The 18,124-nt window shown below is 36.0% G+C and overlaps 1 protein-coding gene across 6 annotated transcripts in view; it reads right to left on the reverse strand.

Annotated features, from left to right (window-relative positions):
- Positions 1-1,064: 1,064 nt before the first annotated feature.
- The window catches only part of LOC126621163 (serine carboxypeptidase-like 18), a 49,963-nt gene continuing 32,903 nt past the window's right edge, over positions 1,065-18,124 (reverse strand). The window contains exons 1-15 of one of the 6 annotated variants that reach the window (XM_050289566.1): positions 13,257-13,422; positions 12,968-13,116; positions 12,054-12,130; positions 11,809-11,934; positions 11,616-11,718; positions 11,452-11,489; positions 11,226-11,327; positions 10,974-11,060; positions 10,718-10,876; positions 10,572-10,643; positions 10,357-10,481; positions 10,126-10,239; positions 9,950-10,007; positions 9,800-9,858; positions 8,320-9,444 (exon numbers count right to left, since the gene is read on the reverse strand). In XM_050289566.1, the coding sequence (XP_050145523.1) occupies positions 9,360-9,444; positions 9,800-9,858; positions 9,950-10,007; positions 10,126-10,239; positions 10,357-10,481; positions 10,572-10,643; positions 10,718-10,876; positions 10,974-11,060; positions 11,226-11,327; positions 11,452-11,489; positions 11,616-11,718; positions 11,809-11,934; positions 12,054-12,130; positions 12,968-13,116; positions 13,257-13,375 (1,473 nt within the window). In that variant the 5' untranslated portion in view covers positions 13,376-13,422 and the 3' untranslated portion in view covers positions 8,320-9,359. Of the gene's footprint in view, positions 1,307-8,319; positions 9,445-9,799; positions 9,859-9,949; positions 10,008-10,125; positions 10,240-10,356; positions 10,482-10,571; positions 10,644-10,717; positions 10,877-10,973; positions 11,061-11,225; positions 11,328-11,451; positions 11,719-11,808; positions 11,935-12,053; positions 12,131-12,967; positions 13,117-13,256; positions 13,423-18,124 lie in introns of those variants that run through there. The other 5 variants (XM_050289563.1, XM_050289565.1, XM_050289564.1 and 2 more) reach the window with 5 other exon arrangements.

Below are 18,124 nucleotides of genomic sequence, written 5' to 3' on the forward strand. Positions count from 1 at the left end.
CAAAATATATGTGGTTCACCTAGATTGGCTACGTCCACGGAGTAGAGGAGTTCTCATTAATTGTGAAAGGTTTACACAAATACATAGGTTTAAGCTCTCCTTTTATGAGTTCTAGTGAATAGTTTAGTACAAAATGACATTAGGAAATATTGTGAGAGAATGATCTCTATTTATAGAAGAGAGTTTCTAGTTTCATTCTGACATTGACACGTGTCGTGTTATGATTGGCTTCTGATGTCGACACGTGTCACGCTGTGATTGGCCTCCTGGTTGGAGGGAAACTCTTCTAGGTCCTTGATGGTATAACGTTGACCGGTGCTCAGTAGTTTCGGGATTGGTCAAGTATGGTACAAACAGTGGTCTCCTAAGTGAATACTTTAGTACAAAATGACATTAGGAAATATTGTGAGAGAATGATCTCTATTTATAGAAGAGAGTTTCTAGTTTCATTCTGACATTGACACGTGTCGTGTTGTGATTGGCTTCTGATGTCGACACGTGTCGCGCTGTGATTGGCCTCCTGGTTGGAGGGAAACTCTTCTAGGTCCTTGACGGTATAACATTGACCGGTGCTCAATAGTTTCGGGATTAGTCAAGTATGGTACAAACACCTTGTTTACTCTTGGGGGATTTTAACAATATCCTAAACTTGGATGTAACAATAACTATGTACATGATTGATTTCAACAATTTTACAAGTGATGGTAATCTTGTCTCTATACCTGCTTCTGGAGTTCCTTTCAGTTGGACAAAAGAACATAAAGATAACTCAGTAGTTTTTGAAAGGTTAGACCGTGTTTAATTTTGCTATTTCGAGTGGCTAAATCTGTTTGAAAAGGTTCATTTACACAACTTGCCAATATTTGGCTGGGACCTTAGTCCTATTATAGTTCAATGTAATAATATTGGCTATAAAAGGAAGAACTCTTTCAAGTTTGAGGCAATGTGGCTTAATCACTCTGAATTCAATCAATTTGTTATAGACAATTGGCAATGTAATTTATCTAGACGCCCAAATGATATGTTTAGAGCGCGTTGAAGTGTTTAAATTCAATATGAAACGATGAAACAAAGCTCTCTCTAGTAATGTGCAAAAGAAGATTGAACACCTCATGACTAAGCTTACAACACATTGTTTATTCCACACATTATTATAAATTATAAATCTACTCCAAATAAATGAGGATCTATAAATTGATGGGTACGTAATTAGAATTACTGACTACAAAGGGTAATATGCAAACCACCTATAAATCATAGCAAGACACTCTTCAGGTTTGTACTCTGGAGCTGTGTGACCGGCTCCCTGCACTAAGTTAGGAGAATCTGCATTATCCAGCCATGTTTTAGCCTCAAATGTCCTTCAAATCCGGCTCAAAATAGCTTGTTTTAATTATCAGGACGTTCCGAACACATCTCTAGAAGGCCACGAAACCATCCGAGATTATCTTGGGCTCCAAAAATGTAATTCAAGCCCAAAACGTCACTATTCCAGCACCATGCATCGCTCTTTTATTCTATTGTCAGAAAATAACCGCCTAGTGGAAAAATCTGATATTTTGATATGATCAAGCTGAGTGACTCACGAACGTCCTCCAATTTGAACCACTCCAAAATTCATCCGTTTGGTCATGTTTTGCTCTAGAGGAAATCAACTATCCTATATTGAAAATACAATTCAAAGTATCAAAATTCTTCCAAAATATTAACCAAAATATACTAAGAACAGGGTAAAATATATAATATGAAATTGACTCATCAATGCTCCTCTTGAATCAGCAGATCATAACAGTCATCAAAGGAAAGAAAAGAGCGAAGATGAACCGATGTCTTAAACTCCTTATGTTCTTGACCATGCCCGTCAAGAATGGATTCAATAAGCTCATAGTCTGTGATGCCGGAACTAGCATAGTGAAGAGAATCAGAAAGGCTTCGAGCATGTAGTAACTACTCATGCATAGGTTGCTCGGGATTTTCTTCAGATTTTGGAGTTGGTGTCGAACAGTGCGAATGTGAGTCTTAGAGAGAGGAGAGAGAAGCTTCTCCAAGAGTGACCATGCGTCATAACCAGTGGTACAAGAAAGCAAGATAGGCTTGATGGAGGAGGAGCAAGTTTGCTTTAATCCAACCAAAGACAAGTTTGTCTTGAGAGTCGGCGAGATTGACAGAGCTGTCGTCGAGCTTTTTGGAGGGTTTAGAATTGCAGGCCACAGTGTTTTCGAGACCATGAATCTCTGAGATCGTCAACTGAGATAATTGGTACGATCCATAGAGTGTTGATCATGTGAGAGATATTGAAGGTAGTGGGAAGGGTTGTGGTGATGGTTGTCATGGTTGAAGAAGAATCAGACAAGAGAGCAGCAGAAGATAAGATGTTTGACGAGGATGTAGTAGAGGCCATAGAGGATCGAAATTGAGTAGTTTAGCTGTTGGTTAAGGCTGATACCATGTATAGAATCAGAATATGAAGGCGATGGGAAAACAGAATATGCAGAGAGTAAGTTGTCAAGAAAGAGAGATCTATACTTTGGGAGAATAGCTTGATTGATCTTTACTATCTCAATTGGTACAGATATACAAGTACGTACATCATTGACTTTTGTATAGCAATTACAGGTAAAGAAATAGTACGATTAATGTAATACAATTAGTGTTGGAAATTTTGAGTAGAAATTTCATTGTCCCACATTGGTCACTACCAAAAGATTTCCTCACTTTAGAAGGCTTTGTCCCTTATAAAAAGTAATTGGAGCGATGGACCTTGGAAAATAAAATTGGGCTCACTTTAATTAATTAATTTTTTTTTTACCAACAGATAAGTTTGAGGTCTGGTGAAAGAACGCAGAGAGCAAACACCCATCTGAGAAGATGTCTCCCAACATATGCATTAATTCTCCGTACTTGTTGCAAACATGCATAATCATATTATATATATATCCATCTGCATGACATTTAGAACACAGAAAAACATAATTCTCATTCTACAAGCCAAAGCATTCTTACTGAGAGAATCACAAAGAAATTCGTCAGAAGTTAAGTTTTCCGGTGCTGGAATTTTTACTTGATCGTTGAATCTTGGTGAAGCAGACATCCGTAGAATTCTACAAGCACTTAGTAGTGATGAAATTTCTATTTCAAGGACATTGTGGTACGTAAGCCTCGATCTTTTGTTTATCTACTTAATTATTATTGCATTATGTTTATATTCTGTAAAATATTTATTCGCATTTATTATTAGCATATATAAATTTGTCATAGATTGTTGATATTTTTCTAACAATCAGCAAGTTTAATATGATGGAGGAGGTCTTGGCTGAGTGGAAACAATTGAGGGATTGTTGTCTGGTTGACTGGTGCAACGTTCCTCTGCAGATTTGGTGAACTATTGGATGCAAACTGATGATCTGTTTAGAATGTTGATGAATGATGATTCTTTGTTAACAAGTTTATGAAGTCAGGACGTAGTGATTGGGATGGGAAAGTAGATACTGGTGGCTGCAAGAATTCAAGTGAGGGTGCTAAAGAGGATCTGCCAAGTGCAAGTAGGAAAACTATTGGTCTTTTGAGTCCAAGAAAACGTATAGGGGAGGAGTTTGCTGCAGAAGCAGGTAACCTTTGTCTTGACGAAATTGAGTGATGAGAAGCATGTTATGGAATCACAGGGGTCTGCCTAGACCTGGTTTCGTGTCACAACTTAGATTTGTGTGTGGTTAACAAACTGGACCTTTTTTGTATTGTTGAAGGGCAGACTACTCTTGATAAGATCTCTTCTACATGTGATAATGCTTTTTTTTTTTATTGTAAATTTAATGCAGTAGGTTGTCGAAGGGCTGGTGGCCTTTGTTTGTTCTGGGAATCAAATGTCTTGAATATCAATATAATATGCTCTTTTGATCGTTGTATAAATGCTACTTTGCATGATCTTGTTTGTGATACAAGTTATTTGATTACTTTAGTGTATGCGTAACCTCAGAAAGAATTACAATAGGAATTATGGATTAAAATTCTTACACCGAACCCAAATAACGATCCTTGGTTACTCTTGGGAGATTTTAACAATATCCTAAACTTGGATGTAACAATAACTATGTACATGATTGATTTCAACAATTTTACAAGTGATGGTAATCTTGTCTCTATACCTGCTTCTGGAGTTCCTTTCAGTTGGACAAATGAACCTAAGATAACTCGGTAGTTTTTGAAAGGTTAGACCGTGTTTAATTTTGCTATTTCGAGTGGCTAAATCTGTTTGAAAAGGTTCATTTACACAGCTTGCCAATATTTGGCTCGGACCTTAGTCCTATTATAGTTCAATGTAATAATATTGGCTATAAAAGGAAGAACTCTTTCAAGTTTGAGGCAATGTGGCTTAATCACTCTGAATTCAATCAATTTGTTATAGACAATTGGCAATGTAATTTATCTAGACGCCCAAATGATATGTTTAGAGCGTGCGTTGAAGTGTTTAAATTCAATATGAAAAGATGAAACACAGCTCTCTCTAGTAATGTGCAAAAGAAAATTGAACACCTCCCGACTAAGCTTACAATGATAGACCCTAAATCAACCTTGACTCTTAAGCTGCCATAGAAGTCGAGAGAGAATATGAACAAGAAGAAGACAATACTATTTTTATAACATATCCTTTGTATCTTACAATTCCTGCTATATAGCAACTAACCACAACAATCTTTTCCTATTACAACCAACTAACAACTTTTACAGCTAATACAATCTTATTCACTAATATGATGACACTTGACACCATCTCAGTTGTCATACAACAATCATTTATCCTTTAGATTCCTATCAATTACTCCCCCCTTTGAAATTAGCCTTGTCCTCAAGGCTGGAAGTCAGGAAATCGAGCTTTCAAATCATCCAAACGCTCCCAAGATGCATTGGCAACATGATGATTCCGCCAATGCACTAAGACTTCGTTGACAGGAGTCGACCCATGTTTAATGACCCGTCGATCCAGGATAGCTGTTGGTTCATCCTGAATCAGACCTGCATCATAAGCAGATGGAAGCGGTATAGTAGTAGAGGCTGATGTGCCCAGTTGTTTCTTGAGACAAGAAACATGGAAAACTGGATGAATCTTAGAATGAGGTGGCAACCTTAACTTGTAGGTTACATGTCTGACCTTCGTAAGAATTTCAAAGGGACCATAAAACCGAGGATGCAATTTATGATAACGATGTAGAGCAAGGGACTTTTGTTGGTAAGGTTCCAACCTGAGATACACATAATCACCAACTTCAAAAGACCTCTCAGTTCGATGTTTATCTGCCTGACTTTTCCTTCTTACTTGAGCTGCTTCCAGATTGGTCTTGAGAAGAGATAAAATCCGAGTTCGATCTTGTAAACACTGATCCACCGAGTCAATCTTCGTAGTTCCAGATTCATAGATTGGAATATGTGGAGGAGACTGCTCATACACTACTTCATAAGGTGTAAGTTTCGTTGCAGTAGGATAAGATGTATTGTAACTCCATTCCACCCATGGAAGCCATTTCAACCATTACTTGGGCTCTAAGCTACAAAAACACCTTAAGTATGTTTTTAAACACCGATTTAAAACCTCAGTATGTCCATCAGTTTGGGGGTGAAATCCTAAACTAAGACACAATCTGGAGCCTTGAAGTTTAAAGAACTTTTTCCAAAAAGAGCTGATGAAAATAAGGTCTCAATTTGAGACAATGGAGGTTGGCATCCCATGTAGTTTGAACACTTGATCGATGAAAAGCTGAGCTACGGAGTGAGCAGTATAAGGATGAGACATGGATAAAAAGTGTGCAGCTTTTGAAAGTCGGTCAACCATAACAAATATGACAGATTTGCCTCTACAAGGAGGAAGTCCAGTGATGAAGTCCATGGATATGTCAGTCCACACTCTTTGGGGAATAGGTAAAGGATTCAGTAGTCTTGCGGGAACAAGGAACTCATACTTGTTTTTCTGACAGATATCACAACCAACAACCATATCCCTGAAGTTGTTCTTCATACCTTCCCAATAAAAAGACTTAGGGATGCGTTTATAAGTCTTAAGAAAACCTGCATGACCTGCACTAGGTGTGCAGTGAAACTCTTCAAACAATTTCACCCTTCAAGAACTTGTAGGACTTAGGACAATCCTATTTTTGTATCTCAAAAAACCATTAGCAAAGTGATATCTCAAGAATTGTAATGGAATAGAATCCGAAGTTTTATTCAAAACTGATTGTGATTTGGCTAAGATCTAATCATCTTGCTCAACATGTCGACGAAGGTCATCGAGCCAAGACATATAAGGATAAGATATGGCAGTAAGTTCACTGCCAAGTACTCCCGGAAGCACGGAATTAGGAGCAATACTATTCATGGCAGAAACATCCAGAGTAGTTGAAGTAGTGTCAGGTGGAATCCTCGAATTTGAGAACATTCGAGACAAAGCATTTGCTGCCTTGTTATCATTCCCTTTCTTGTACTGAATTTCGTAATCAAAACCAAGTAATTTCGAAACCCATTTTTGTTGAAAAGGAGAATTAGCACGATTCTGCAGAAAATACTTGAGGCTATGATAATCTGTTCGTATAATGAAATGGTTCCCATGGAGATACGATTGCCATTTCTTAACTGCATGAATTACGGCTAACATTTCCCTTTCATAAGTCGATAAAGCCTGATTCTTTGGTCCTAAAGACTGGCTTGTAAAAGCAATCGGCCTACCCTCTTGTTGCAACACTGCTCATTTACCCGTACATGAAGCATCACTCTCAATAATGAAGGGTTTTGAAAAATCTGGGAGAGCCAAGACTGTAGGAGACATCATGGCACTCTTGAGTTCTTGAAATGCGGCCATTGCTGCAGGGGTCTAACGAAATCCATCATTTTTAGTGAGTGGAGTCAAAGGACCACAAATTTTGCCATAATAGGGAATAAATTTTCTGTAATACGCAATGAGGCCTAAAAAACCCGTTAAACTTTCATAGAAGGCGGTTTAGGCCACTGTGCAATTGCTTTTAATTTTGAAGGGTCAGCAGCCACTCCTTTGTCAGAAACTGTATACCCCAAATACTCAATTTGCGTTGCACACTTAGAGAGCTTGACAAAGAGGTGATTATCTTGCAGTAAACTCAAAACAAGATTCAAGTGATGGAGATGTAATTCCCAAGAAGCACTATATATCAAAATATTGTCAAAAAATACCAAGATAAACTTCCGCAAATAAGGTTTGAAAATCTCATTCATTAGACCTTGAAAGGAGGCTGGGGCGTTAGTTAAGCCAAATGGCATAACAAGGAATTCATAATGTCCCTCATGAGTTCGAAATGCCGTTTTATCAAAATCCTTGGGATGCATACGAATCTGGTGATAGCCCGACCGAAGATCCAGTTTTGAGAAATACTTGGCACCAAAGAGTTCATCTAAGAGCTCATCAATCAATGGTATAGGATATTTGTCTTTCATTGTGAACAAATTGAGTGCCCTATAATCCATGCACATTCTCCAAGTACCCTCTTTTTTCTTCACCAACAAAACTAGAGAGGAAAAAGGACTATGGCTTGGTCTTATAAAACCAGAATCTAGCAATTCTTAGACACATTGTTCGATTTCAGTCTTTTGGAAAGGACCATATTTGTAGGGTCTTGCACTAGGAGGCTTGCACCCTTCTATTAAAGGAATCCTGTGATCATGTGACCGTGACGGAGGCAACCCTGATAGTGGTTGAAATATAGACTGAAATTGATTTAACAAAACCTACAGATCCTGTTCTTGTGGAAAAGGCAGTTGCCGAGGATTGGAAGGAAGTATAGTCTCCTCACTGAATTGTAAAACAAATAGTGCAACTCCCAAACAATGATCATGATTGAGTAATCTATCCATTTGCAAGGAAGATATTGACTGAGGATCTTGAACTTGAGGACTTGTGATAGAGAAGGTAGTAATGCCAACAACAAACTGCATAACCATTTTTTCAAAATCCCACAAAAAGGGTCCCAACATTCTTAACCACTATACGCCAAGAACAATATCGCACCCTCTCAAAGGAATAGCGTAAAAATCCAACACAGCTGCATAATTCTGAATTCTCACAGAGACTTGTGCTAAACAACCCGGAATGGTGAGTGAACCTCCATTTGCAATTTTAACAGAAAATGGTTGTGTAGTATCTAAGTGACCCTTCAACTGTTTTACTAAAGCAATGTCAATGAAATTGTGAGAGCTACCTTAATCTATCAAAAAAATAGTAGGACAATTCAACACCAACCCATTGACTTTCATAGTTCGAATAGACTTTGGAGCAGGCATACCATAAACTGCACAAGCCATAACTTCAGGTTCATCAGTATCATCAGATTCATGCTCAATCAAATGGCCATTTTCATACACATCTATCAGTAAAATTTGACATTTAGGACCAGCACACACATGGTCTTTAGAAAATTTCTCATCACAATTGAAACACAATCTATTCTTTCTTCGAAACTCAATTTCTGCAACTGTTAGTCGTCGAAAATTATCATTTTGTGTTGAAGATTCAGGTTTTGGTATATTGGTAATGTCAGACAGATGAGTAGGCTTGAATTGTGATGTAGGGAATGGATTTCTTGAAAAAGATTTTACCTTGAGCTCTGCCAATTTAGCATCCACTTGTTGCGAATAGGCTATAGCTTCATGAACATCGAAAGGGCGAAGGATCTTGACATCATGCTGAATCTCCGGTTTTAAACCCCAATGAAGCAACTTTTTAAGATTCTTGGAGTCATTTCCATAGTACGATTCGCTAATCGACGGAATTCCTAATCCCTGAGTAACCCAGTTTGGTGAAGCTTCACTAAATTCTCAGTGCAATCCACAAGATCAGGTGATCCAAATTTGCGACAAAAAATCTTTGTGAAATCTTCCCATTTAGGGTAATTCTTGACACAATTCACCATTGAAACCACTGAAATGCTTCATTTTCCATGTCGAAGGAGGCCATTCGAACCTTCTTATCTTCTGGAATGGTGAAGTAATCAAAGTAGTGCTCCACTTTATAAACCTAGCCGAGAGGGTCATCACCTTCGTGAAATCGAGGAAAATCCAATTTCACCAATGGAGGTCTTGGGTGAAAACCTGAATCTTGGCGATTGAATTGTTGATTTCTTGCATCTTCATGCAAATTGGGATCTGAAGGGGTCACATCTGAGGAGTCCACATGAAAAACCATATCACATTTCGCACAAAATCGCGATGAAATTTCTCAAATCGAGCGTCGGATGAATCTTGGCGTTCTTCCATGGCGTCAAACCTCTGAAGTAGGATGTTGAGAGTGTTGTTTATTGCAGAAAGTTGATTCTATGAATCCATGGCTTTCTTTGTAGAAGCATGAGTCATACGGTACAGAGAAGGGATGAAAGATCGTGATTGGCTCTGATGATACCAATGATAGACCCTAAATCAACCTTGACTCTTAAGCTGCCATAGAAGTCGAGAGAGAATATGAACAAGAAGAAGACAATACAATTTTTATCACATATCCTTTGTATCTTACAATTCCTGCTATATAGCAACTAACCACAACAATCTTTTCCTATTACAACCAACTAACAACTTTTACAGCTAATACAATCTTATTCACTAATATGATGACACTTGGCACCATCTCAGTTGTCATACAACAACCATTTATCCTTTAGATTCCTATCATACAACACATTGTTTATTCCATACATTATTATAAATTATAAATCTACTCCAAATAAATGAGGATCTATAAATTGATGGGTACGTAATTAGAATTACTGACTACAAAGGGTAATATGCAAACCACCTACTAATCATAGCAAGACACTCTTCAGGTTTGTACTCTGGAGCTGTGTGACCGGCTCCCTGCATTAAGAGAAAAATTTAGTCAGCTTTTGCTCAAGCAAACTCTAGTATCTATGAAAAATTAAGTTCATGAAGGTTCTTGGCTTCTTGCCTTTATAGTCGTGAATGTCAACTTGTAATTAGTTATGTGTGAGTACTGCACACTGTATCTAAACGTAAAAACATTATATGTGGTAAGCATGTGATAATTGTAGTCTAAATTTATAATTAAACTCAGTTTGAACGGGGGAACAAAGATTATGTCGTAAGCGAAAATGCAACACAAACCCTGCAATCTGCCCACTGACGAACCATGGCCTCCAACGACTGTCAACAGTTAAGTTAAGCGACTCGATCCAAGCAAAAGTACCCACATATGGAATGAACATATCATAATCACCACTGTTAACAGAAATTTTGAGTGCCGAAGCAATGATCATGCGGTATATAAGGAAACACATTGTGTCAGATTCTGTTAGAAAACTTCCCTAATGAAAGAAAATTGGACAGATATATTACCTGTAAATAAGAACTCTATAGCCTTTTTTTATGAGGTTCTCATGATATACAAGACTAGAGGAAACATCTTTTATATATGAATGTTGTAAGCTGTAATTGCATCTCACCCATTCTTCAATGCTTCCCTAATTGTCATTTAAAATCAGAAAATTAAAGTCCTCTAAAATGTCATGAGAACCTGAAGAGGATTTTTTTAGAATAAACTAATTGATTACCTCCCGAACATGAAGAGCATCTTGAACAGTTTTGTCATTTGCCCAAATTTCAGAGAGGATATAATTGTATTCCTACATTAAAACAAGGCAGATATGATTAGAGTGCACGTGTGTTTGCTTGTGCGTGCATGCTGAGAGATATATACCCGACACCATGGCCTAGGAAGTCCAGAAGAAGTAAGGAGGATATTTTTAGAGTCCCTATCACTGTGATGGTCGGGTTTCCATATTGATCCCATTGATTTTGGCGAAGTTAGAGTACATGAAGGTTCCAATATCTGTACAGAGCGTATGTCTTCAGTGCACTGTGAATTCAAATATAAAGTCAGTATAATGATCCCAGGTTACTTAAAAGTGACAAGTACTTGCAGAAACTAAGGACCTTACTATGTTTCCACTAACCTCGTTGTAAATTTCTAGATCATCCATACATAATGCGTTGTTTGGATCCACATTGATATACTCTCCGTTGCAATTAGTTTCAAGTGACTAGCAAAATTATGAAACGTTGTAACTTGAGAGACATTGTTGTTTTTAAGACAACTATAGATATAACTTAAGAGCCAAATCCAACATTTTGATCAAATGTAGTTCAGACTAATCTGAATAGCCACAATCAAATCTCTACATGAAACCAACAAGAGGCTATTTCACCTGGTACAGTTCATCTGATATAAGTGCTTTTAGGTAAGCAAATAAAATTCTGGAATCCCCATCTTTGTCCAAATCTGTCACTGGATTGCCAAGCACATATCCCTGCATCCAACATAGAGATCATTATATTGTTCAGCATAGTGTTAAGACCCCGAGGCATATGATCAGGAACTAATTAACTATAGCATAACAGAAGTCATTCATATTCTAGTTGCAGAAGATGTACTTTGATATTTATTGGCGGCACATTGTCATCATGATTACCTACACATAAGAAACAAACAAAACAACTGCAGACCAATACCTCATATGCATGTGAGACTGAATTAATTAAAGGTCGAATGTACAGAGGAAGAACTATGCCCGACGTGGTTATGGTAAGTAGCTTACCATCGGATATTTTCTGAACGATAATGGGAACAACTATGCCCGAATAAGAATCGCCAGCAACATAGAGTTGATTGTTGAAGAACTTAGGGTGGTCCATAAGCCACTGCACCAATACACGAATGTAGCTAAAAACCTTGTATGTTCTCAAACAAATTAATGAATACTCCATGTTGGTGGCTAAATATATCCTCACCTTTCTTAGAAATTCATACGTTTGTGCTGCTGATAAAGTGTCACTCATATTAGCGTACCCTCTCCAAGTTTTTGCGTATGAGAATCCGGTGCCGACAGGTGCATCTAAAAATATTATGTTGGCAACCTGAAATTCTTGGGTTATTGACAATATTTTTATAAAATCCTGAATAAATCAAAGCTGCAGCATTTGATATCAAATACAAAAACACACACATTTTGAAGGCAATTGAATTAGTCTCACACCTTTGTCCATGAGTATGGATTCAACTTGAACTGTGGCTTGTTGCCAATGGAATTTGCGTAGTCAAAGGATAGTGGACCTAAAACAAAGTAAAAACGATTACAAAATAAAGTTGTTTACAATAATCAAGTTTTGAATAAAATTACTTGCACCAGACAAAATCTTTTGAATAATGTTCAAAATTGTTGCAATTGGAAATTTGGGAGTAATATGTGTTCAATTAACACCTGGCTAAACCCTTTGAATTACAAAACTCCTACTTATAAATGTATAGCCCACACAGTTCAAGAAAATAAAATTCATTCATCAAACTATAGAGAAATTGGATTAAATAATGAAATTACACATTTCAATTTCTGAAACGGTCTGTTTTTTAGAATTTTTATTGGTATGTTGTTGATATATGATTGATAATTGAGATAGTTTAGTTGCGGTCCCTAGTTCTTAACTGTTATAGACTCAAACCTTATGCATTTTAGGTTTTTTATTGAAGTTTCTCTCCTGCCACATAAATGACATAATAATAAAAGAGATGCAATAATATACTAATAAATACTGAACTGTTTTTTTTGGGTGTCATTCACATCCTTTCCTATTTGTGCAGTCACGGTTAAACCACGTCAACATTTTATATTAATTTTTTTTATAGAGATAATAAGACAAAAAACAATAAGAATATAAAATGTTAACGTAGCTTAACCGTAACCGCACAAATAGGAGGGGATGAAAATGACACCCAAACAGGAGGGTAGACAATCTGCCTCCAAAATTGACATCACAATTTTTTCGCACTGGACTTCTCGCCTACGTCACACACAACCTTAATTTCATATCACCAATGTCTTAAAATATAAAATAATATTGAATTATATCCTCTGAAATGATGCAGACAGTGAATTAATAATTAAGCAAGTACCTAAATTTTCATATATGAGGCCAGAAAACGCAGAACAACCGGGACCTCCAGTGAGCCAAAGCACAAGAGGATCATATTCTGGACTCCCTTCAGACTCAATGAAGTAATAAAATAGATGCACATCATCCATGTTGCCTACTCCCACGTACCTTTTGTATAACAAATTCAAATTCGTATAATTTCATAGTCATCTTCCGTATTAAAGTAACATAATTGACAGTGCTCAAGTTTATTTTTACAGAGTAGAGAAGATAATAGTTTTGGAAAGAAACAAGAAGTACCTACGTACCCAGTTTCAAGTTTGAAGGGGAGGTTACCGGGAAAGCCCGGTAGGGCGGTGATGATGTTTGACGTTGATGCAACATTGGTGTTCAAAAGAGCCATAAGAAGAAGTGCTTGTGGCAACATGGTGAAGATGCTTTACTTGCTGCAAGTCTCATTTCATCACATATATAGGATGTCATTATCTCTGTGCGGGGCCAACGTTGTACGTACCACGTAGTAACATAGGGAACGATAGGTGACATGAATTTACCAAAGACAAATTTTAGGGTTCTTTAGATATAGACCCTTGTAACTCTTATTTCCTATATAAAAACCCACCTAATTATAAACATTCAAATAAAACCCAAATTTAAAAGTGATTGCCATGTAGGAAAGTAATTGACCTATTAATATAAAATATTTACAACTTGTACCACAACATTCAAAATTTCCCTAAATATTATTACTCACCTTAATTACAATGAACAAATAATTTATTGCATATTATTACCCCTAACACACACACACACACACAGATATATATATATATATATATATATATATATATATATATATATACACATATATACGTTCAAATGTGTATAGTACTATCACAAGCTCAATATATATATATATATATATATATATATATGTAGGTATGCACAGTACTACATATATGATCAAACATATTATACTAATTAATCGACCTATATGTAAATTTATGATGAGCAAATAACATATATTTTGTATGTATCATCATATATATTGGGCACATTTTATTATTATATGTACAAAATAATAGGTAAAATAGTATTGAATAAAATAATAATATTTTTTTATGTAGGTACATTATTTTGCATACATTGGGTTTGCTTCATTACGTAGGTAAATTATTTTGCATGTATTTTACATATAGTGGGGAAATTATTTTGCTTTTTTTAAGCAATCTAACATTTTTAAAATTCGAATAGTAGGTGCACTGAATCAAATAACATTTTTTAAATTATTTTGCATGAATTTTTACGTATACCATGCATGTTTTTTTTTTTGTTATATATATGTGTCACATCCCGGCCCGGGCCCCCACCAAATCTCGGGCTCGACTCCGTCGTAGCACGATATTGTCCGCTTTGGGCCCCAATCACGCCATCACAGTTTTGTTTCTGGGAACTCACACAAGAACTTCCCAGTGGGTCACCCATCATGGGATTGTTCTCGCACAAACTCGCTTAACTTCGGAGTTCCGATGGAACCCGAAATCAGTGAGTTCCCAAAAGGCCTCGTGCTAGGTAGAGATGAGAATATACATATAAGGCTTACACGATCCACTCCCCTGGGCGATGTGGGATGTTACATATGTGTGTGAAATAATTTACCTACATTTATATGTAAAATATAATTTGTTGACTTAACTAAGCATGTATTATTACATATATTAGGCATGTTTTGTTGTTATTATATATTAGGCAATAAATTTATTATTTATTATTTTCGTAAAATCATTAATTTTCCCTTACAATCTATATGGAACTAATTGTGTACATCAAACATTCAAATAGGGGTGTTTTGGGCATCAAAATTTTTTAAATGTGTAAAGTAAAATATAATAAATGAATTTGCTGATGTGGAATCTAGTTAATGGGTTTTATTTGAGTAAAAAACTTATGACGGGTTTTATGTGGAGAAAATTAAATTTCAGGGTCTAAAGTCATATTTTCTAAATATCTTTCTACACCCAATTTACTTTTAATTAAATTCTCAATATCTCTTTAAACCCAACTTACTACCTAAACTACCCTCACAAACCAAATTCAATATATAAATTTATCTTTACACCCATTTAGAAAATAAAAACCCAACAGTAGATTTCACTCAATCCTTTATGGAAAATAGCATCCGTTCAATGCCAGCCATGACATGCACTTGAAGTGTTCATTTTTTACCTCACCACAACCGAAAGAGATAAAGATTATCTTAAACTCTTTGCCTTCCACTCTAAGCATTTCATAAAGTCACGTTCTTGCAATGCTTAGGGGTAATTGCAAGGCCTACACCAATTTGTAGAGAAGTAGATGCACAGTTTCTTCCCATTAAATGACGATAAGGGTACCTAATAATCTCGTAATCAAAACAAGATTATGTTTTAATTATCATAATCAAGATAAAAAAATTCAACTCTAAAATTGAAGGCATATTTTTTCATGCTATGAACCTACTTGAACCTCAAGTTCCTATATTTTAATGAAATCAAAACATTTTTGACATCCAAACAACCGAATTAAATTATGAAAAACAATTTTGATTGAAGCAAGAGAAAAAATGGGAACCTTTTGGAGACTACATACATTTGTTTCACCGGATAGAAGGATCTCAAGACCTTTAAATTAAAGAACAATAGCTATAATGCTGCTATGCACTGCCATCAAAACTACAAGCAAAGTATAGCCTCCACCCTTCACGAATGAAAGGAGAAGAAAGCGTGACATTCACACAAGTTGCTAGACTTTAAAATTTTAAATCCCATATATATGTTTTTGCTAGTAATTATGCTTTAGAAAATGTGTTGAATTTTTTCCTAAATCCTAATAAAAATTGAAATCAAACGAAAAAAAAACTTGCAAAAATCGATATATACTTTAGTTGGAAGATTCAAAACTTCTAAATCACCATCCATCGTTCAAAAAGAGCTTGTTTTTCTCTATGAAAGCGTCTTAGGTTTTAGTTAGAATGAATGTAGGATAAAGATTCCATGATGGTAGGGTTTGATTATTAGATGTGGGTTTATTGATAAATTTTAGTTTATTGTTAATTTCATCTTGTAGCTAGTGGTAATTATACAGTAGGGTAAAAAGGATAATTCACATTCAAAGTTGAAGTTAGGTGTAGAGAAAGGTTTTATGGATTCAAATAAAATTTCCCTTTACCAAAATGTTCGGTTTGTCCTATTGGGCTATTTAAATGGCTATAGTATGTGCATGTGGGCACATAAGCATTTCAGCATTCATGTCCATCATCGTGTGATTCATCAGCTAGATTCAGAATGTGCTGGTGGAATACGGGTATGAAATTCTTTTCCAATTAATTGATCACCTCGTGGTGATTATTCATACTATATATTAAGAGAATTCTCTCTATCAATTACAGAGGTTTAAAATGACGGTTGTAACCTTTAAGTACTAGAAGTTTCTAATATTTATTTCAAAAAGTAAAGAGTATTATAATTTTATTTTGATTTTTAACCCCACTTTCTCTTCCGCACTTCCAATTTTGTCTCTGTATTGTGTACTACAGTAACTCTGCCCGGGCTAATAAAAAATGCATCATTTTAAGCATACGTATAAGTTAGTAGTAGAATAGTAGGTGAAACCCTTTCCATCATCATAGAGAGAGAGATTGACAGATGGACAGAAGATTAGTTGGAACCTCGTGATCATCAGACAAGGTATAAGTTTACAAGGACCACGCGTATGTGTAGCCATCAAAACATGTCACAAAATTGATTTGTTTTCGGATCCAACTAATGGTCATCAACCAACAGTTGGCCCAAGCCACCGGCTTTGTGAACATGTGTAACCAACCTTCAGAAGTTAGGGTTCAAAAATGTAAAACTTAAAGCTTTGTTTTTTTGTTATGTCCCTTGAAATTTGATTTTGATCACACTTTGTCTCTGAAATTCAAAAGTCATCACTTTACTTCTTGAAATTCAAAATTTACTCCAAATTGCCTTGTTTTCATTAAATTCGTCACACAATCCGTTAAATTTGCTTATGTGGTTTTAAAGCTATGTATATGGCAACATGTGTAGACTACCATCCAATAAAACTAGGGGGTTTTAACGAAACACTCCTGGTACTGTACACTTTTAACGAAAATGATATTTTTACTCTAAAAAGTCATTCATGATATTATTCACTTACAACACCTTTTTGTCATTTTGATTAAAACTCAAAGTTTCAAGTCATTTTCATTAGTTTTCCTATAAAATTATGCAACATGGGAAACTAATTATCATTTTTTATTTTTTATTTCTTTTTTTACTTCTTTTTTTACTTGAATTGTTGTACCCCTCCCATCCTTTCTCCTATTCATTTGTCTTCCTTCGTTCTCTCTCGACCATTTTGCCTGTACAAATCAAAGTTCTAAAAGGCGCTAGGCGCTAGTTGGGCGGTGGGCAGGGCCTCAATGCCTAGGAGTCTAGGTAGGACCTAGGTGGATTTTTTTTTCAATTTTAATCAAGTTTATTATATCACATAAAAAATGTATATTTATACTTAAAAAAAATACATAATTGTGTTGGAATGCATAAATTGCAAAATTGTTTTGTGGATGCAAATTTCGGTTGTCCTCTCCTTTGACGAAAATGCACCTGCAAAATAATAACACCTAAGATTAAGTCCAAAAGCCTTACGCGCCCACAATGAACTAGGGGAGGGATTTGGCCGAAATCTCCGTTGTCAAAGTTAGAATTCTGAGAAGAATGTGTTTTGGAGTTTGTGGGTAGCAAATGGCTTAACTTTTTAGTGGGAGAATAGGGCTATTCATAGGGGAGTGGCCGGCCTTATTTGGAGAATAGTGGCCGGCCACATATGGTGAAATTGTGAGTATAATTACAAAATATTTTATGAAATAATATCTTGCAATTAACTTGGCAATTAATCTTAAATTGAATAGCAAAATTGGGAGTTACCTTTGAGTGAGGATTTGATGAGGAGTGATGAGAGGGATTTGAATAAATATCATTTGATCACCTTTCACTCTTCCTTGATTGAGCCATTATTGTTCGTTAGATGCGCGTGAGAATCCCGGTGTGCCTCGAAGGTAATTTTGTCCTTCTATACTCAAAAGTCCATGTGTCACCTCCATAATTTACTTTATTATTTTTTGCTCCACAAA

The sequence above is a fragment of the Malus sylvestris genome, chromosome 5 (assembly GCF_916048215.2).
Source record: "Malus sylvestris chromosome 5, drMalSylv7.2, whole genome shotgun sequence".
In the NCBI taxonomy this organism is placed as follows: Eukaryota; Viridiplantae; Streptophyta; class Magnoliopsida; order Rosales; family Rosaceae; genus Malus; species Malus sylvestris.